Source organism: Pinus tabuliformis, chromosome 3_2 (assembly GCF_031772625.1).
Source record: "Pinus tabuliformis cultivar Carrire ecotype Pingquan chromosome 3_2, CPIR1, whole genome shotgun sequence".
Lineage (NCBI taxonomy): Eukaryota > Viridiplantae > Streptophyta > Pinopsida > Pinales > Pinaceae > Pinus > Pinus tabuliformis.
The window spans coordinates 621,228,187-621,250,617 of record NC_142302.1 but is presented as its reverse complement, the minus strand read 5'-3'; the positions used below and the strand labels follow the sequence as shown (position 1 = coordinate 621,250,617).

Sequence of the window (22,431 nt, the reverse complement as noted above, 5' to 3'; positions counted from 1 at the left end):
TCAAAAGTTTTGATATTCGTCTTTTATCCGCTCCAGTGCCTCCACCTCCATCTTGATCTTGTCAAAATATAATCGGTAACCTCTTTTGCTATTGTGATCGTCCACAGGATTTATGCCAACATCAATCACCACAGCTCCAGGCTTCATCCAGTCACCACGAACCAAATTTTCCACACCTGCGGCAGAAACAACAATATCTGCCTCCCGAGTAATATCTGCAAAAGCATAGGGACTGGTTTTCCAACAATATTGCTATGGCCTATCACAACTGCTCTCTTTCCCATCATATCTATATCAGATCGAACCAACAGCTCTATACATTCTTTCGGGTACAAGGGACAAATAGAGGCTCTCTCCCTCGCATAGCAGGACGTCCTATGTTCAAACGATGGAAGCCATCATCATCCTTCTCTATGCTTACAGCATTTAAAATCTTCTCCTCAGAAATATGTTGTGGAAGAGGAAGTTGAACAAGACCACCATGAGCGGAAGGATCATCATAACAGTCCTTAAAATTTCATCTTCACTTGCTTCTTGAGGCAAGTCACTCCCAAGGGACATAATTCCCACTTCTTCACAAGCTTTTTTCTTGCTACGAACATGCGTCTCAGAATCCTTTCTTGCTCCAACAAGTACCACAGCTAAACCGGGAACCTTGCCCACAACATCCCTTATCCTGGATACTTCACCTGCAACTTCATTATCTGGACTCTCTGGATCAGCACCTTCAGCTTCTCGATCCTATGTTTTGTTGAAGTTCCTAGCCTCCACAATATGCCCCTTTCCCCATGTGTACACTTGGTTCACCATTACTGCATGTAGTGACAATATTCACAGCATCTAGTGGACTAACAAAATTTAAAAATCTGGGGTAGAAACAGAATTTTCTAACATTGCACTCTTTGCATTCTCCAAACATCAGAATTCCTTGAAAGCAATGTCATTTTCACAAAGCCTTGCTCTGAACAAAACTGTCCCTTGGTATCACTCACATCTGCCTGAGGAGCCATAGGCACTGCCCCCCACTCTCGTTGTTGTCCATGTCAAAAAATTACAACTGTTTCAGTATCATGGCTACCAGGATTGAGTTCTGGGATATTCTCCAAGCATATAGATTCATTATTTTGGGTTACAGGCTGGGCAGTAACATAATTCCAATCTTGGCATGCAACTGTGACTTCACTTTCAGTTTGTACCCAAGATTCAGCTCCAGGATGCAATGGTGGATATTCGGTATCGCTGAACCAATCACAATTGAAATTCTGAAGGTCTAAAGAATAAAGACATTGCTCCATGAGCATTGATGTTATGTTATTAAAATCTGAGGTTTGGTGAACAACATGCCATGGAACAAGGTTATCAAATGTATTAGAAACCCCTGCAGAAATGCTAAGTTGTGGGAATAATTGTAATTCCTGGTTTGGAGCAACAGAAGAAGATAATTGTACAGATGCACTAGTTCATGTGTAGGATCACTTGGGCTCCATGTTGGGGTCGCATGGTGAGAAACATGACAGGTGCATGAGCATAAGATGGCAAAATGACAAAGAAAATCGTTGCAGACACGTGGCTAATACTACTTTCGCCTCCAACAGAGCAAAGTTCTGCCCCAAGCATACCCTTGGACCAATTCCAAATGGCATGAATGTGAATGGATGCTTTGCGGCTTTTGCAATTCCCTCACCAAATCGTGATGGGTTAAACTCCTTTACATCATTTTCCCACAACGATGGATCACGGTTGATTGCAAGGATTGGAAGCAGAGGGCCAATGCCTGCAGGAATTGAGAGGTTTCCAAGCTTCATTGGTTTGTATGTCTGTTGTTGCATAAACGCTGTGCTGGTGGATAAAGTCTGAGGACCTCATTTAGAATCATTCCCATAATCTTAAAGCGATTCACGCTATCTGCATCTGGGGCCTTTTATTTACATACCCAACACCTCTTTGCATGCATGCACCTGCCAATCTTGATGCATTCCATTTCCCAGTAATATCATGGTCCATGTCAACAGGTTTGTTGTACTTTCATGTCCCGTAAAGTAGAAAATCTTGCATTCATCAACGATTTCCTCCATACTCATACATACATCTTGTGTATTCTTAGCATACAGAGATCATTAGACCAAGTAGATCAGCTCCATAGCTGCCTGACTTTTCTTTTCCAGCAATCCTTTCCGAAAGGTCACAGCTGCGCTCTGAATGAATATTGACGAATTCTCATTGATACGGCTATGAACTAAACACAGTGGCAACATATCTTTGTGCAGCTGCATCCTGCTCTGCCATTATGCGTGCATCCTCAGCAAACCTCTACTCCTGTCCATTCCAAGCATCATTACCCGAGCCAGAAGATATCTGTCATCCCAAATTTATTAGAAAAAATTTGATTTACAGTAGCTGTCGTTCTCGTGGCTAAGAGAGATGTTGCGCATCTGAAACATGGCCATGGCCACACAAGGATCGTATTGCCACCTTAAACCCTAACTGGCAAAATTAACCTTTGCGTTGTCCCTGAAACCACCAGTCGATTTCGGAGGGGTCTCATAATGGGTAAGTTGTTTTGCACCTAGGGGGGCCGAAATGCTCCAATTTCTGCCACGTAGAAGAAGCAGTTTTTTTCAAAACAAGATTTCGGACCCCACCTTAGCTATTATATCTAGGATGACCTGGGGGGTCCGAAATGGAAAACTTAAAGATGGGGTAATAAGCCCAACATTTTCTTTTTCAAATAATTTTAAATTTTAAATAAAATTATTCTAATAAAAATATAATTTTATATTTTTAATAAAATTGCATATTTAAAATATTCAAAATCATTCAAATTAACCCAGCAACCATATTTCCATGATATTTTATATATGTTCATAGATTTCACTGAAAGGTAAATTGGCCTAATAAAAAAAAAATGTAACTTTCCAAGGGTCGGAAAAAGTTACAACACAAGGTACCATTATGAATACCTCTCTAGTTAAGAGGGAGTGTTGAAAAGTGTAACTAGGTTCGGTCTTCATAATATTAATGACATATAATTATGATTTTATGTAATGAGATGTAAATAAGAGAAATTAAATTATTTTATTGACTTGCTTCATGGGTTTCATGAGCAATGGATTTTGTTTTCGAGTCAAGATTCCCATTGAGAGTCTTTAGGGTTTATTCTTCTAGTCGTTGTCATGTAAAAGAAGTCATGCTACACTTTGTGAAAAGGTCAATATTGTCTATGTAAAGTATCCTCCAAGAACTTGTCACCAAACCCCTTCAAGTCGACCTACAAACTATGAAGAAAATGCAAGATGAAGTCGGCCTAAACTCCAGCTATCAAGTCGGCCTGGAAGGAAGCGAAGAAGGGTATAAATAGCCCTACTCGGCCTCGCTCGGAAAAATACAATTCAGACAAGCATTCACTAGAAAAGTGTGAAGAGAAGGCAGAAGAAAGTCACGAAGAAGGCTAAAAGGAGAGTGAAGAAGAAGCAACAAAAGAGAAGTGTGAAGATTCTTCTAGGACGTCATTTTCTGTGTAGAGCGAAGTTTCTTCTGGGCAGTGCGAAATCTGGGCAAAAATTTCTTCTGGGCAGTGCAAAGTTAAGGCAGTGAAATTCTTGTGGGGCAGCAAGAGAGACTCTTCTAAATCAAAGTACAGACCAAGTTTCTCTCTAGAAGACATAGAGACTGAGATTCTCTAGGGAAATTGTGAAGGTGCAGTATAAGAGATAGAGACCGAGTTTCTCTAGGAAGAAAGGCAAAGGAAGGAAGAGGCAGAACATCAAGGTGGGTGACAAGGTTCTTGGAAGGATACTATATCAAGGGTCCATGCAATGGTCTTGGTCCTTATCAATTGAAGATCTAGAAGAAGAATTTTATCGGGTTTTCCTCTCAAGAGGTGAGAGGTTTTGGCCCTGGCTGGAGAAGCCTATATACGGTGTTACTTGTCTTTAATTATTTGTAATTGTCTTGATGAAGAGAACACACTAATAAAATAACAAAGAAAGTATCATAAGTTAAGAAGTAAAAAAATATCACAAGAAATTATCAAGCAGAGAAATTGTTAACATTGACTGCCCTAGATTTCTCAAAAAATTAAGCATCTTAAGCAAGCACAATGTCATAATAACAATGCACGCTGCAGGACCCCCTTTCAAGGGACATTTACCATATCCAAAACAAGTCCCATCCCTCTAGTACTGCTGCTATTTGCAATGCGCCAAAGGGATCGGGCATTGCCTGTAAATTGTTTCAAGACACTATTAACTGGTCTAGTAACTGACTAGCAGAAAAAACGCAAAAGAATGTGTGAAGAACACCTCTATATATTTCATGTTTGGTTGGAACTATTTACCATAATTACCATTTTACTTTATTTATGCACTTCATGAAGGTATAATGTGCGTTCTTTGCTTAATCCAATAAACGGAATGTTTGGGGAAATGCCAGATCAAATAACAAATTGATTCCATAATCATGCCATTCAGACCAACACACAAGAATCTCCTAATTGAGAAATAAAAACCTGCAAACATAGCAGACGCATTATATATGTATAACCGATAATGATCCAATCAGATCCTGACAAGATGTAAAAATAAAGAACTCCACTGGGATGAAAGATATGCATCATTTGTATTGCAAATGAAAAATAGACAACTTGAGAATTTTCGATTGGACACTGTATACTCTTTCCTGTAGCTTTTGTCTGGGGACAACATATAGGTACATCTTTCAGAGGATACTAAAGACTGCATGCTCTTATTTACCGAAAATCAGGTTTCCTTCCCTTGTATGTGCTCCTGCAATGGCAAGCTTCGACATTCAATTCCAGTAACAAAATTTCCATCTTCAAAGTTGGCATTTCCATGTCACGGGAGGACAAGCTGGCATTCACTCTTGCACCACGTTACTAGGTACAGTACCAATTGTCCTTGTTGCTATGTCTCTAGGTGCAATCTGTTCTAGGTACATAGTTGTCCATATGTGGACATCATCAACATAGTTTGATCCTCCCTTTCAACAAAGATCTGAATACAAATTCCATTTTATACTGTTCCCTAGTTGCTTATAAATCATATGCCTTCATTTCTGCCAACTTGCAAGGATTATATATAGATTATTATTAATAGCAGTGTGCTTATTCTATCTCCGATGTCCTTGTTTTTTGAAGTCCTGCAGGGATGGCCAAACATTACCCTTCAAGAGTTCCTTATAGTTGACACCAGTTCGATTGGCTCTTCTACTTCTCCTTGGCTGCACATCATTTTCCTGCTCAGCTTTTTCATTAATACCCTCCTTGATACATGTCTCTGTATCAGCTAAAGCTAGAGACATTTTGTCATTCTTTGGAGTATTATCTTCATTGGAAAGTTGGAAACCTTTATTTTCTTTTTGGCTATTTTCAAGCTTTTCAATGCTCTTCTCTTGTTTTACAGAAACTAAACCACCAAATCGCAAGTCATCTCCCCCAAGATGGCAAGTATTTCCTGGCCTCTCTTCAGTAATATTAACATGGTCTTTTGTTCCCTTGAGTTTATTTCTCAAAACATCTTGTAAACCAAAACAAAAAGGCCATGACAAAATAGTTTTTGTAGCCAAAGCCACTGTCTTTTCATCCCCTTGTCTTAAACCAGCCTCTGTGTCTGGTAAACCACAGGAATCTAGTGAATTATAACCTTCTATTCTATTTTCTGCAGAGGGCTTTATCGCATCATCACTACTCCGAGTACCTATATTATAACCTTGACAAGTATTCAAAGCTTTCTCGGCTGGTAATACAAGGATCTGTTCACTTTGACGTCTGTCATGTCTACAACAGTCTGCAATTTGTTTAACCATGCTGGCAAACTCAAAAGAAACATCATTAGCTGTCCTTACTGTGCACGGAATCATCTCAAACTGGGATTTTTCCTGATAATCTTTTCCCAGCCCAGTATGATTGAATTTTGGAGCTGATTCAGTCTGGTTTACTATTACTGACTTATCTGGTTCTACATGGTGTGACCAAGCTTCTGTTCCATCAACACCAATAGGCATCCCATCTAAATTGCCTTGCTCATTGGCATTAGGCATTACAACCTGCAACACGTCCTGATCATCATTTTTATGTTTTGCATGACTTGCTTTGCCAGCTGATATATTTTGCTTCCTGCTCATAGGTACCATTTTATCTGAGCCTTTTTTGACTGAATTATACTGCTTTTTCCTTACTCTCTTATTGGACTTGATTGAGACTACAGGAACCTTTCCACCGTCTTGGTTACAATTTATTAAAGATACAGTTTCATTTTCTCCATGTTTATGTACAGCTATTTCATTCCTGTAACTACTAGAGTCTGGTGCAAGTTGAAGAGATTCATCTTCAGGGACAGATGGTGTCGCAAGGTGCATCGATTCATGATCATGCTGTTCCTGGGTGACAAACCAGTTTTTTTGAAGTGGTTTATTCCGCTTTGTCCTCGCCCTCTTAGCTAATTTACCACAGGATGCATGAGCTTCAGCACCTTCCACACTTGCAACGAACAAGCCATTAGAAGGTATCTCACACTGCATTGTTTCATGATCATGTTCCTGGTTGACGCTCCTGTCCTTTTTTAGTGGTTTAGTTCGCTTTGCCCTCTCCCTCTTACCTAATTTAACACAGGACAGATGAGCTTCAGCGCCTTCCACACTTGCAAGGCCATTAGAATTCATATGCACAGCTGTTGTATATTGCACTATTTCGGAATGACCCGTTTTCTGGTTGACAAGTCTGGCTTTGTCACGTAATTTCATTCGCTTACCCTTCACCTTATTGTCTAATGAATTAGAAAGAAAAGGAGCTTCCCCATCTTGATCTAGAACTGATGATATTTCTTCAATTTGGCCTGTGGCCCCTACAACTGATTGAAACCTGTCACCGCTATTATTTGCACTCGCAAGTCCATGAGCCTGATCTTCAAGAGAAGCAAATTTTCCAACCTCATTTATCCTTCTATCATCTATATCCAAGTTGCACGTTTTTGGGGCAGCTACTGATTTGGTCCTCTTTCTCCTTACCCTCTTGTCTGCTCCCTTCTGTGACTTATTTTGGCCAGTAGGTTCCTCACTGCAGAATTAAGCACATAACATAGTTACAGTAAGTTTTCTTCACATTCAATGATCTCAACACTCTCAAGTCTACCAATAACTAGATACTCACCTAGACTTCTGGTAATCCTCCTGCCTACTTGTATGGCAACTTTTCTTCCTTTTTGTAACTCTGATGGACAAAGAAAAGAATTGAATTGCAAGTTAAGATAAACAAGTCAAATTTCACTTTGATGAACACACTCAGATAAACTATTGCAATAGATAGTGTTACCTGGGCTCTGTATTCTTATCATTTGTACGTGAAGGCTGGCCTCTCTTCTGAACACGAAGACTGCTGACCAAGAAGGGAAACATAATCCAAACATAAATAGTGTAAGACATAATTATTGGAAAATGTCAATTTCAACTCTAGTCAAAGTTCTCAGAATATAATGTAAAAAGTCCAAGAGAATTGCCTAAAATCTATTTCAAAGGACAAGGGTTTTCAAAACCAACTAAACCAGAACAAGAACTGGCCAATTCAGTCAGTTTGACCCTATAACAGGATGGTCTGACCCTTGAACTGGTTCAGTGACTGGTTCCATATCAAACTGGCTGGTCCAGTACAGAACCAGTATGACCGGCCAATTAAATTGACTTATATATATATATATATATATATATTCTGGCATGGCAAACCATGGAACCATTTGAATACCCTAATCAAAAGCATTCAATTGTTCATGATGAACTAACAGGCAATAATATGAAATGCATACCAGGTCTTTTCCCCCTTATCTCCATTTGCCTCAGAACATGACCCTCCCTCCTGTTCTGGAACAAAATCACTAGGACCAATTGTAGGCCTTTCCTTCTTCCGGCCAACAAAATTGGATATCAGAGCTGCTTTCCGTATTTTTCCAGCCTTTTGAGCTGCAACCAGTTCTTGTGGATGTAAAACCGTCCACCTCCTGCAATTATGGGAGACATGGAGTTAACATTATGAATATAGGTCCCACAGAGATGCACAAGACACAACATAGTCTTAAACAGAGATTTTAGTTGAATACAACTATATAAGGTCATCAGGTGTCTTTTTTCCTCTCACGAGCAATAGTCAGGATGTTTCTAAAGACCCTGATAAATTAAGCATAATATGACATTCCAAAGGGAAGGATAAGTATACAGACCGCCGGCATTGATTATCAGTTCGAGGAGGGACAGACAGAGCAACCTTGGCCCAGCAATATCCATGGAGAGAAACTGCCTCTTTCAATTTGGTGTCCTCCTCTTCTGTCCATTCATCCAGCTTCAATGAAGGATCAATGACATTGCACCACCTGTCCCAAAATGTTATAAGGAAGTTTTAACAAGAATCTTAAAGAGCAGAACTGAAAATCCTCCATATATTAATTATAGCTGACATTTCAGAATGTCTTCCACTTATCAAATATAATAAGAAAATAGTACAAGGATACCTTTCTCTGCATTGGACTTCAGTTCGGCCAGGAACAAAGGATGCAATCTTTTTCCAACTTTTAGGTCCATATACCATGACAGCCAGTTTTAGTCGCTTGTCTTCCTCCACTGTCCATCTTCCAACCTTTTTCCTACCTGGATGAATGGACTTGCACCATCTACATAATTGTACGCAGAAGATATCAAGAGAGATACAAGAGTAGCAGAAACAAAGCACAAGTCCAATAAAGGAAAATCATAACTAAACCTTCAAGATGAAATGCAAGATCAGAAGCTAGTACAGATGTATTTGCAATTTTAATAGAAGATACCAAACAGCTGGGATACCTTCCTTCAAATTCTGCCTAGTTTTGGTTTCCCGGAGTTTATTTAAAAAATAGCTCAATAAAAACAGGAAAAGAAGAAGCTCAATCTCAACCTGTTTAGACATTGAGCACCAGTCCGCCCTTCAATGTTAGCAGCAACAATCTGCCAGTCATTCTCCCCATAAGTTTCAATAACCGCACGAAGCTGTTCATCTTCTTCCTCAGTCCACTCCTTCTTCATAATGTATGCATTAAGGCTTCGTTGGTACCGTGATAAGCACTGTGAAGGCGTTCTGTTAGTGCCCAACGAGTTTGAGTTATGCACCCAGTTATGGAGTCCCTTTTTTTGCACAATGATCAAAAGCTTTTTGTCTTCTTCTTTTGTCCACGGACTACGGCTGATTAAAGGATCTTCATTATTTAACCACCTGCAACAGAGTAGCTTCAAATTATTACCAGCAAAGAATCTATTGCTAGCAAACAAGTCCATCCAATACTATCACAGTGTCAGTCACAAGTATTATATAACTTCAGAATCTTTCAAGATGTCCATTTGTAGAATTGCAACAATTGAATTAAACCAGCCTAGATCCATCTTAAATCCAGATCTACCAAGCGTCAAGAGGGATCAAATCTCTTTTTGCTCTAAAAGTGGTTTGTACCTCAAGAGATTTGATCCCTTTTGACGCTTGGTACATCCGGATTTAAGAAGGATCTAGGGTCAGTTTATTTTTTTAAAATATTTATTAACATAAATTTATTTATTATTTTATTAATTTTAATCAAATTACTTTAAATTTTAAAAAAAAAAATATTAAAAAAATAATAATTTAATTTAACTTCTTCTATTACAATTTTAATTTCACAAAAATTAAATTTAAAAATCTTATAAAGTTAAAAATTGATTGGAACTAAATCTCATATTACAAATAAATTTAAACAATGGAAAAAGTTATAAAGAAAAAATTATGTTCAAGAAAATGAAAATGTTGCTGCAATGATTATGGAATAGATGTTCGTCATTATTTCGATTTATTTCAAGTTTTATTTATCATCTCTTTTCACTGTATCATGTTATATAAATTTATTTATTATTTTAATCAAATTATTTTAGATTAAAATATATATTTATAAATTTAGATAAAAGTTAATTTGAAAAAATATAACAGAATTTAATTTAATTTAACTTCTCCTCTTGCCATCTTAATTTCGTAAAAATTTAAATTTCAAAATTTTATAAAATTAAAATTTGATTGAAACTAAATCCCATATTACGAATAAATTTAAAAAGGAAAAAAGTTATAAAAAAGATTCAGTTCAAGGAAATGAAAATGTTACTGGAGACGATTTTGGAATAGGCATTCGTTATTATTCTGATTTTTATTTATCATCCCTTTTCATTGTATAATGTTATTTTCAAAGTTTCCATCAACATGCACACCCACTATTATTGGACTTGATCAACAAATGAAACTCTAAAAATAACTAATTTTCATTTTCAAAAATATATCCATCAGATACCATACAGGACATAGTGATGAGCACATGTTGAAGTAAAGTTCAGCCTTCATCTTACACGGTAAAAGTTAAATTATATAAAATCTTATGTCTTTAAATATGCTACATTAGAGAAGAATACCATGGGAAAAACCATGGATTAAGAATACCATGAGAAAAACCATGGGTTGTCAAAATTGCCAATGGTAAATGGACTAATTTATTTCAATTTTATTTTAATTATTAATTCTATTTTTTTTGTAATTTTATTTTTTTTTACTTTTACTTTTATATAATTTGACCTAGGCAAATTGTTAAAGAGGACAGGACATTACATCTCTTCCATACTAGGCGGGAGAACGCCTCTCAGCACAATGAAATTTTAACTTTGTCAACTATATCAGATTTCGAGCAATGTGCATAATATGATAGTACTGTATTTACACAATTCAACAATTAAAATAGCAAAAATCAAAGCCACTTAGAACCAATATGGTAGACTTGAACACACCAACATTTGTTGTGTCAATTCAAAATCTAAAACTAAGGAAAAGTGATTGTAGCTACTAACCTAATTCTAGGGATTTTAAAAACCAGCCTTGATCCATCTTAACTCCAAATCTACCAAGTACCAAGAGGGATCAAATCTCTTGAGATGCAAACCTCTTTTAAGGTGAAAGGAAATTTTATTCCTCTTAGCAGTTGGTAGATCCCAAGTTAAGATGGATCTAGGTTGGTTTAATTTCCCCTTTCAAATAGCCTATATTCCACATGAATACCATGGATCAATACCATTAAGTTATTTTTATTTTTATTAATTTTATTTTATGTTGACCAAGTAAAAATGTTTTCACGTAGCGACCCATGAAGTTATTTTTATTTTAAAGTTGTTTTTTATTAATTTTATTTTATATTGACCAAGTAAAAATGTTTTCACGTAGGGTTATTTTAATTTTATTTTACTTTCACCAAGTTAAAAAAAAAAAAAATTATTGAAAAAAATATAAATAAAAATATTATATTAAAGAATATTATATTATTTTTTAAAAAATACATTTTTAAATATTATATTCAAAATCTAGAGTCCAAAAATTGTCAATGCTAAATTGACTATTTTACTTTAATCTTATTGTTGAAAAGTAGTGAAGGAATGGATTCCTTGATTTGTGCCTTAATTCAAGGAATCGAATTTGAGTTCTCCTTAGTCATGTATGAGTTCTAGTGATGTGGACAAGTTCAAGGGGCAGTTTGCAAGTTTGTGGAAGACCGAGTTATTTGTCTTCTAGTGTGAGTTGGTTTGGGAACTGGAAGAATTGTTGAAGTTAGCCTCCTAATTTTTAGGAAGGACTAGTTAACAAGATGTGTTAACTATTGTTAACTAGGAAACCACTAGTTCGACTTTTCCAAACATAGAACTTACTAACAATAGCCTATTCGAAGTGCTTGTAAGGAGATCGAATGCACAATTTGTAATCATAATTGAGCACGGGTTTGTGTGATATTGTGTGGGAAAGAAGCCAAGGTTTTTCTTGTGCGAATTATTGGACAAGATTTCCCTCGGGAAGTGTGCACGAAAATAGGAAGAAATTCCCATTTTTTAGGAAACCGAATGCGCTAGAAAATAGGGGCCTATTTCCTAAGGAATTGCGCTAGGATTTCGGACTTGAGCGTGGGCTAGTTTGAGGGAAGCAGATCAGTATTCTGGCAGATTGTTTCATGCCTGGCCTAAGGTTCAAAGATCAGTTTGTATTCTCTACTGAAGCAAGTGTATTTGTAAAAGATCTATTGTTCATTCTCCTCCAATAATATTCTCAAACAAGCGAGGGTTTTCCCAATTGGGTTCCCTAGAAACATTGTGTTGTTTTATTGTGTGAATTGTGCTTTTATTTTTGTTCCTATTCTGTCGGATCTAGTAGAAAAATTTTGTGTTTATTTGAGAAGAAATTATATTTCAGATTTCTCATATTAGCAGATCAGAATTTCATGGATTTTCTACATGGTATCAGAGTTGTGAACAGGAATCAACCAACACACAATCTTCAAGTTTGAAAGATGATAAATCACACAAGATTTGGGTTGAGAGAGCAGGATAGACTGGATGACGCCTCAAATTTTGGTGTTTGGAAGGTCCGGATATTGTTCTTGTTGGACAAGTTTGGGTTGAAGGAATTCGTTGGCAAAGGTGTTGTAGAACCTCAGATCCAGATGAGTTAAGGCTTTTCGAAACGCAGAAAGCCAAGACCAAGAGGATGATCCTGGATGGACTTCTGGATCATGTAGTCCCTCATGTTGCAGGTAAAGATACATCTAAAGAAACATGGGATTCCTTAGTCTAGCTCTACCGGAATTCTTCCAAGAACCAAAAGACGGTCCTCAAAGAGAAGTCGAGGACAATTAAGATGTAGAAGGGTGAGAGTGTAACTACCTATCTCACCAAAAATTCAAGAAGTTTGTGATGAGCAAGTAATTGTTGGAGAGAAGCCCATGGACACAGAGCTAGTATGTATGGCTTTGAATAGGTTTACCAAAGATTGGCATACCTTCAATTAAAGTATTACTGGACAGGAGGAGTTGCTGGATTGGGAACGCTTATGGAGCGACTTCACTTAAGAGGAGCTAAGGCTCAAACTAGTTGAGACTTCTAGCAGCGGTGGCAAGGGTTCCAAAGTTGAAAAGGAGGAGGAGTGTTAGATTTTGTAGCATCGGAGGTGTTCTAGTCATGAAACTTTGTGGAGAGACTAAAACACATGAGTTCTCCATAACCCAGAAATTGTTTCTGGAAATTCCACCTAGAATTGTCTCTATTAGATTATTAGCCTATTTTTTAAATATTTCATAAATCTAAACTTAGTAAAAGGGGTTAATTAATTAGTATTAATTAAGATAAGGTGTGAATCATCTAGAAACTCACGTGGATCGACACTCATATGATCTTGGCCCTTGATTAAGTTTTAATCTTGGTCGTTGGAGGTCCAACAAAAGATTATAAGAAGAAGTCGATGGGTAGATAGAGAACACACACGTAGAGATTGATTTTCTTGGGCACTTCGATTTCAAGAGAGCAGCAGCAGTTGTCAGAAGAGTTTAAGCCAGAGAAGGAAGCAGAGACAGAGAGGGGCAGGGACAGTGAGTCCAAAAGAAGACTTCCAATTCCGAAGAGTCAGCTACAGGAGGGTTGAGTTTCCTCAGTGAGGTTGCGCAGAGCAGTGCTTCGGAGGCAGAGTTCGATTTAGCCACAAAAGGTCGATTCAGTTGCTAGAGGTCGGGAAGATTTCCTTAAGGGGCCAACGAGTCATTCTCAGGGGTTGGATTGAGCAGACAGCTTGATCAATTGCAGTTCCAGGTAGAGCATCCAAGTGCCTGCGCAGATTTGACACAAAGGTCGACGTAGGGGTTTCGTGAAGCCGATTCAGAGCCAGTTTCAGAGCTGAATCAGTGTCGGGAGAGACAAAATTCATCTCACTAATTTTTGTGGCCAGTTTTTCTATAGTAGATGTTGATTTGTGGTAGCACCAGATGTGCTCTAGCCATGAAAATTGGTAGAGAGGCTAAAGCACATGAGATCTCGATGACCCAGAAATGGTTTGAGGAAATTCCACCCGATTAGAGAGATATTAAAATAAATAATATTTTTAATGGAGTTCCTAAGTCTAAACTTAGGAAAATCAAAATATTAATGGGTATTAATATAAAACTAGGTGAGAAGGTTCTAAATGACGTGGATCAAGCCAAATCTAATCTTATCCGTTGATTAGGGACTCAATTTCGGTTGTTGAAGACTCAACAGGAAAAGTATAAGAGGAGGCTTGAGGGTCAATTGGAGATACACCAAGATTGATTAGTCAGTTCGATTTTCCGAAGCGGGGTTTGCTGAGAAAATTCGAACAAGTGATCTGAGTTGCAGCGAGGGGCAGTGAGTGCATAGCAGAGGCAGAGATAGTACCAGAGGGTTAGCGCGGTGATTGAGGAGGCTACGCAGAGCCAGCAAGAGACACGCAGAAGGCCAGAGAGACTGCGTAGAGGCTAGCAAGGCCTGTGTGGGTGATGCAGAGGGCCAGAGAGTTGGCGCAGAGATCTAAAGGGATGACGCAAGGGGTTCCAGAGCTACGCAAAGGCTAGCAGGGCTGACGCAGAGCCTTGGAGAAGTGCTAGAAGGATTTTCATGGGGCAGACTCGCTAAATATCTGCTTCTAAAGAGAGGTATTACTGCCATATAGAAACCTCCGTTGGGTGAGCTAGTTTGGCACCCTAGTTGTACTCAAGAAAGTTGCTTAATAATAAAACCCTCAAAACCGTTGCACCGGTTTTCCCAATTTGGGTTTTTCTAGGGACGATTGTCCAAAAATAACGGTGTCCCTTGTGTGTTTGTCTATTATTTCAGTTGATGATCTGTATATGAGTTGACACTGCATTTGTGTTTATTTTCAGTATTTATATTGTTAAACAACTTGTTAAGGAATAAACAAGTAGGTGAAATAAACCAGATAATGCAGGAAGAATTTCTAATGTGTTAGACTTAGAAATTTCAACATGGTATCGGAGCGTTGCAGATCACAGGAGAACTGAAGGCACCAGCTTAATCAGAGGCATTTGCAGCAGTAGCGATTGTCCCGAGAGACAAAGCTGCTCCTAAGCGGAAAGCAGTAGAGAAGGAGTTACGCAGAGGACCTACGTCATCATTTCGAGCCAGAGAGAGAGCCAATGCAGAGGCAGAGAGAGGCAGAAGAGGCTCACGAAGAGCCACATCATCCTACTCAGCCAGGTAGGCTTGATACAGTTGGCTAGAGGAGCGACTCAACCTTGTTGGAATTGCGCAGAACTAAGAGGCTCAGTCTTTTCAGCTGTTGGGGCCTAGGGAGCTGTGGGTAGATTGTGGATTGGGAAGCTGGTGGGGTGTTGTTGTTGTTGAAGCAAAACAATACCTAACGGGACAGAACCAAGGTAGAGGGAGTCGCTGCCTTGAGGGATTTCTAGCCAAGAAATCCAGATCCAAGTTGCAGTTGCAAAGAGGATCGGAGAGGAGCGGATCGACAATTGGCGAGGAGATTTCCAGCAGGGAAATCGAGACTCAGAGGGAGTCTAGGAGAGAACTTCCAAGAGGGAAGTCGAGACTCAGAGCAAGTCCAATAGAAGAGCGAAGATGGCAATGAACGAACTAAGGGATCGGGACAAGTTGGACGGGGCCTCCAACTTTATCATTTGGAAGGCCAGGATCCTATTTGTTCTGGATAGACATCGCATCAAGGGCTTCGCCTTGAGAACCGTGGCTATCCCAGTTGACCCAGTTGATAATGAAAGGTATGAGGATGCAATGGTGAAGGCAAAGTGAATAATCCTTGATGGGGTCAAGGATCATGTGATACCACATATTGCCAAGAAGAACGCGGCAAAGAAGATGTGGGATACCTTGACGACATTGTATCAGGGCACTTTCGTGCAGAGGAAGATGTTGTTGGAGAATCAGTTGCGGTCATATCAGATGCAGAAGGGGGAGCAAATAGATATATACCTCAGTAGGTTGCAAGAGATTCAGGACCAACTTACTTCCATAGGGGCCACGCTGGATCAGGAGTTCATGGTGAGGACCGCCCGAAATGCAGTCTCCGAGGATTGGGAGACATTTGTCGAAAACATTTTGGACAGAGCTAATCTTCCAGGATGGGAAGAGATGTGGGCAGCTCTTCGCCAAGAAGAGATCAGACGGTTGACCATGGAGAGAAGTAGCAGCAAAGGAGGTCGAATCAAGAAAGAGGACGAAGAGGATGCCACTTTGTTATCTGCGGATAGCAAGGGAAGAGGAAGAAGAAGGACATCTCCAAGGTGAAGTGCTTCCATTGTGGGGAGTTGGGTCATTATGCAACCCAGTGTGCCAAGAAGAAGAATAAGGGAGAGGCTTCTGACTCCAAGGCAACTCCAGCTAAGACGGAGAAAGAAGTCGAGATTGATGACGATTGTGCCATGAGTGCTCATGCACCTCTAGAGAAGAGGTGGGGAGACATCAAGCTGTAGTCAGGAGGACTACAGAAGATGAGGGGCAGGATCAATGTTACTTGGGAGCGGGAGCGGAAGCGGGGAGCGGGAGCGGAAGCGGGAGCGGGAGCGACCATTTTCAGAAGCTCCCGGTTTGGGAGCGAATCCCGAGCGATTTTTTAAAAATATATATATTTTTTATATTTTTTAATTTTTGATACATATATGTCAACAAAAACATGTAGAATGATGAAATAGACATAAAAAACATAAAAAAACATAAATTGATCATTGAACCATATCACATCAATCATCTAGAAATTATAATCGTCATCAACCTTAGTAAAATTAAAATACATATTACAACTGCAACATATTGAGTCTTATAAATCATGATTCATCAAATTCAATATTAAAGTTTCAACTTCAAGCTTTCAGAATTGAAAATTCAATAACATTTATCATCATTGATCACCAAAGTAACAAGTTGTACTTGTAAGCCAAGTTTAACCATTACAAGAAGTAATATCGAAGATATTTCTAAGTCCTAACTTCTAACTGTTAACATGATATGAAATGTTAAAAATTTATAAAATGAAACATGATTCATGAATAATGAGATGAAATGAAACAACTTTAGTCTTTCACAAAGCATCATATTCATAATTCACAATCATTACCAATGAGTTATAATTGCCAAGGCCCAACTTCAAACTTCAAATTTTCATTGTCACAGTGATATAATGTTTACAAAAAATATCATAATGTCATAATGATATGAAAGAGTCAAGAGTCAAGAGTCAAGGACTCAAAACTCAACACTGAACAGTTATGAAAACTAAAGTGACAAGTCTAATAGAAACTAAAAAAGACAAGTAAATTGTAAATCTACAAGTGGCCCTTGCCACGAGAGTCTCCAGGAGTATAAGTAGGTCGTGGTGGTCTTCTAGGAGTCTCCCGCCCAGACCGACGACCAGAACTAGAGCCTCCACGCGAGGGTGTCGATGGAGGTGGCGACAGCAATGGAACAAGACTCGGGCCCCGAGAACTGCTACTGGATGGTGGAGGTGGAGGTGGCATGGCTGCTGCAACTGCTTCAGCTTCATCCCGTACAAGCTCCTCTTCTAGTTCTTCCATATGTACAATGCCATCCTCCAAATTGTCGTCCTCAGGGTGATTGTCCCAAATTTTATATGTGGGATCTTCATTAGCCCGATCACAGTAATGGCTCAACAACCTCAAGTTGTAGTGCACATAAACCAAGCTTTCTGCTCGGTTTTCGTTGAGCCTGTTTCTTTTCACATTATGTATATAACTGTAGGTGCTCCAACACCTCTCTGCAGAAGAAGAATTTACAACCTGTGAAAGAACTTTTATTGCCAATTTTCGCAAAAGTCCGTGGCCGCCATATGTTTCCCACCATGTGAGAGAATCAAATTTATCTTTGTCATCCATTGCATGGAAGTTACCATACAAACCACTGCCAGTGAAGTATCTGCCTATTTCAAGGCGCACAGCTGCACATTCCTCCCTGTCAGGCACCAACTTTTCTAATGCTTCCAGATATCCTCTAGTTACCTCTCGATCTAAATGGGGTTTGGTCCTAACACCACCCCCTGCTGCAGGTTTGCCCAACCAAGAATCTGAGTAGTATTTTGGCGTAAGGATATACGCCAAGCAATGTAGTGGAAGGTTAAGCCTATTCCACCGTTCACACACACGATCGTGAATCAGTTTGTACAGGTCGGGATCTTTGTTATGAACAATGTCTTTTATTTCCCCCAACATGGTATCCATTTGCTCATACACCTCGCCAATCACTGGTTTGTCTGTATCTGCAAACCGAATCATGTTATAAATTGGCTTGGTGAAATCCAATACCTGTCTCACAGTTGTCCAAAACTGCCCATCAAGAGCGGCCTCCTCCACCGTTTCAAAACCTGCAATGTCAGCTACATTTGTAGCCCTTTCCTTTAACACCTGCCAATGTGGACTTGATACCATGCTAGCTAATGCCTCTCTTACCTTCAAAAGGCGCCTGAAGGTGAGGTAATAGCTACCAAATCTAGTCCTCGCAATCTTCAGCAACTCCAATCTCGAGTGACTGCGGAAAAGGCCATGGGTATTGCTATGATTTGTAATAAATTTTATCATTTTTTTTCCTTTCTTGTACAAATTACCAGTCCATTGGTATTGTTCATTTTTGTTTTTGACAATATCATGCAACAGAAGGTTCAATGTGTGAACCAAACATCCAGACCAAAATATGTTCGGGTATTTATCCTCAATAATTGCTCCCGCTGCCTTACAATTAGGAGCATTATCAATGATGACTTGGATGACATTGTATGGGCCAATACGCTCAATTGTTTCAAGCAATGCTTCTGCAATGTTGATAGCGGTCTTGAACTTGTCTGAGTAATCATGTGCAGCTAGAAAGATGGGACCACTAACAGACACGGCAAGAACACTTATCAATGGCTTGCCTTTTACATTTGTCCATCCATCAGATACAATGTACACCCCATTGTCAGTCCAAGAACTTGTCATTTTATTCAAAGAATGTGATATTTTTGCTTTTTCATGATCAAGGCCAACAGTTCTTGCCTTGTCATACCCAGGGCTCTTGTATCCTTTAGGGGCATCATTTATGGCAGAAACCATTTCGTGCCAATAAGGTGAGCGTAGAACATTGAATGGTATCCCACATGCATAGAGGAACCTGTAAACTTTTGAATCCACATCATTCCTACACCCCTCATCAAGGAAATCTGATATGGTTCTACGGCGTAAAGATGATGACCCTGTGCCTCCATGTCCATATCCACTGCCTTGGGAGGATGCTGAAGGAGTTCTTTGTGAGCTTGGTTCAAAAAACCCCTTGATCTTTTTGCTCTGTATTGGGCGTCCTCCTCTTCCTTTATGTATTTGGCTCTATCTGCTGTTGACACCTTGTCACAAGTTTTGATTCCTATTTGTTTCTCTCCATCCCATGGCCTTTTCCCGCAGAGGTGTCTTCTAGCACGGGTGTATGAGCCTGTGTAGTCAGTGTTGCAATGGGGGCAATGAAATTTAGTGGTTCCACCCCCTCTCCCTGTTTCAGCCCTGTGAACATATTTCCACAATGGAGTTTGGTCTTGTTTAGTTTTTTGACCCTCATGTTCACCCTCCTCCACATCCTCCTCACTGGGGTTTTCACCCATTTGACTTCCTCCGGCTTCTTCATCCACCTCTTCAGTTTCAGGCCCCCTCCGTTTCCTACTCTCCACCACCATAATAACCAGAAAGGGGACCAGGAAGAGGAAAATGCCAATAAAAATGCTCAGGTCCATCGTGTTTGATGTTTGTAGGGTTTGAGTCTTGAATCTGCAAATTAATTTAGTTTATTGGGATTAATTCATTTAATTTATTAATTTAATTTAAATTAATGATCTTTAAACTCAAACAGGTAAATGAAACTAACCAAATTAACTACCTAACCAGCTAAACTAACTAAATGATTAAGTTACTTACCTCTGCAAGCTTCCTCCTCGCTCCTTGGCACTTGCTCCTCGCTCCTCAGCTCTGGCTCCTTGCTCCTCAGCTCTTGCTCCTTGCTCCTTTGCTCTTCCTCAACTCTCAAGCTCAAGCTCAATCTCATTGAAATGATTTTTTTTTGGCCCATTGGGCTTATAAACCAAAAAAATTAATTAAATTTTTTTGTTTTTTCGGGTCCGGCGGAATTTTTTTCCGCCGAACTGCTCCCGTGTTTTTAAAATTCGCTCCCGGAGCGTTTTTTAATGCCCGGGAGCGATCAGGGAGCGATCGCTCCCGGCATTAAAAAGCGCTCCCTCACAGACTAGGGAGCGCAAATCTTTTTACGGGAGCGCGCTCCCGAGCCGCTCCGGCCCGGAGCGCGCTTCGGGAGCGGGTTCGAGGGAGGGGGGGCGCTCCCCCGCAACACTGGGCAGGATCCTTGAGGTACCCAAACTCTTGGATCATATCTGGCTACAAGAGCCCTGAATGACAGTAGCAGGATGACAGATGTTGGTAGAAGGAAGATGCAATGGAGCGACAAGGCAGTGCTAGAGTGTAGAGGTCTGTAGCAGCGCAGTGGGGGTTGCAGCAATGCGAGAGGCACAAAGGTGTTTGCAGCAGTGCGAGAGGCACAAAGGTGTTTGCAGCAGTGCGAGAGGCACATAGGTGTTTGCCGCAGCACAAAGGCAACAGAGGGAGCACCGGATAGTAGCAGAGGTAGCTTCAACATCAAAAGCTAAGTTGCACAAAACAGGGAAACGGGTACGAGTTTCTGAAACGGGCATGGGTACAAAACGTGAGCCCCCCAAATCTTGGAAACAGGGAAACGCAATATATATATATATATATAACCAGATTCGTTGGAAACCCCTGTCGAATCTGAATCCTGCGAATCGGATACGATTCGACAGGAATTCGAATCCCAGAACAGGATTCGACGTGTCCATACAAGATTCGTACGAATCCCGTACAGGCACAACGAATCCCGATTCTGGGATTCGAATCCCAAGAAAATGACTCAGAATGCAATGCTTAATTTTCAAAAAAATCACTCAGAAATGCAGAGTTTTATTGTTCTTTCAGTTTAAAGTTTATCTATTAATTATGGAGGAGAATCTCTTGAATATGGAGGTCAAAGATGTTGTTGATTTCAAACATTACCTGAAGATTTGTGTTGGAGGTAACATCAATCTTACACACTACAGAGGAAGTGCCAGAGGGATGCATATGGAAAAGAAGACCGGTGGTTTAAAATACCTTTGACAAAGTTTTCTTCATATAAATACTCTGGTATTGACATATCCCTCTTTTGGATGATGGTGAAACACAGAGGTGGAGGGCATTGCAACTTCAAAATTTTGAGATGGCTACATTGCATTAAAATAAATTATGACTTAGAATCATGATTTATGTGACCACTGACATGTATTTGAATTTTGTATGTATTATGCATGCTTTAGCCTATAGACGAAGATCTATGTTTGAAAACAATGAATTTGTATCATTAATTAGAATTTGTGTAAGAAATATCTAATTTTTAATATATATATATATATATATATATATATATATATATAAAATAATATATAATGAATCCTACGTGTCCTATTCCGGGGTCAGCGTGTCCGAATCCGACACTCGAATCCCCGAATCCCGAATCCCCATGTCAGGTGACTTATATATATATATATATATATATATATATATATATGTTAGGACATTTAAGAAATATGTGCAATCATAAAGCATATATGATACACTCTAATTTATTACATTATGATTAAATTGTCAATGCATAAACTATAAGTCTCTAAATTTACATCACATTTACTCATGAATGATCACATAATGAAAATAGCAATATCCAAAATCAGCCACGAGAAATTTCTAATTTCTTGTCTCATGCTGATTGGGAGTCTCCTCCTACATAGTCGAACGACCTTAGTGCTCTTGATTAAATACAAACTCCATATCCTAGTATCCTATGTGCTCTTGATTATTGGGAGTCTCCCCTGCATAGAGGGCTTGGTTCTCTTGAATAAATACAAATTCCATACCCCAGTGCATGACAAAATCCAATGGAAACATTGCAATCCCCCCAATCCTGTAATCCTGAAAAACGGACAAGGCTGTTGGATTTTGAGTGAGATCTAAAATTCTACTTTCTCCATATGAAATCCAATGAGGGCGAAACCACTCTCAAGCATCCTGAGTCATTTCATGGTAATGTTAAAAATTTAAGTAAAAGGATGAAAATGAAAAATAAAGGAGAATGTCACCTTTACTTTAAGAATTTAACATTACCATAAACTCCATATCAACACTAGGGCCATAGGCTTGAACATTAGGTTGCCCCACTCAAAAAAATCCTCTTTTTTATAACTTGAGAGGCATCCAAAAGATATTTTAGTCGCCCAATAAAAAAATTAGAAGCGAAAAAATAAATAAAAAATACAAGAAAAAGTCAATTTAGAAGAGGAAACTCCGTCATACGACCTAGAAACGCGTTTTCGACCGTATTGGCCACGTTTCCTCCTCGAGAAATGGGCTAGTACAACCGGAAACGCGTTGCCAAGCCGTACGGTATGAGTTTCCTCATTTCCATTTTGTTTCTGGCCAGAAACAGACC

At 39.3% G+C, this 22,431-nt stretch overlaps 1 protein-coding gene and 1 pseudogene across 5 annotated transcripts in view; both read right to left on the bottom strand.

Annotated features, from left to right (window-relative positions):
• On the bottom strand, positions 1-2,075 carry LOC149182140 (uncharacterized; annotated as a pseudogene).
• Positions 2,076-4,574: 2,499 nt separating this feature from the next.
• MYB4R1 (myb domain protein 4r1) overlaps positions 4,575-22,431 on the bottom strand; it is a 73,815-nt gene continuing 55,958 nt past the window's right edge. For 4 of the 5 annotated variants that reach the window (XM_089416772.1, XM_089416775.1, XM_089416776.1 and 1 more), the window contains 7 exons: positions 8,933-9,247; positions 8,514-8,672; positions 8,226-8,375; positions 7,815-8,006; positions 7,328-7,390; positions 7,166-7,225; positions 4,575-7,072 (listed from right to left, as the gene is read on the bottom strand). In XM_089416772.1, the coding sequence (XP_089272898.1) occupies positions 5,128-7,072; positions 7,166-7,225; positions 7,328-7,390; positions 7,815-8,006; positions 8,226-8,375; positions 8,514-8,672; positions 8,933-9,247 (2,884 nt within the window). In that variant the 3' untranslated portion in view covers positions 4,575-5,127. The remainder of the gene's footprint in view (positions 7,073-7,165; positions 7,226-7,327; positions 7,391-7,814; positions 8,007-8,225; positions 8,376-8,513; positions 8,673-8,932; positions 9,248-22,431) is intronic. The other variant, XM_089416773.1, reaches the window with a different exon arrangement.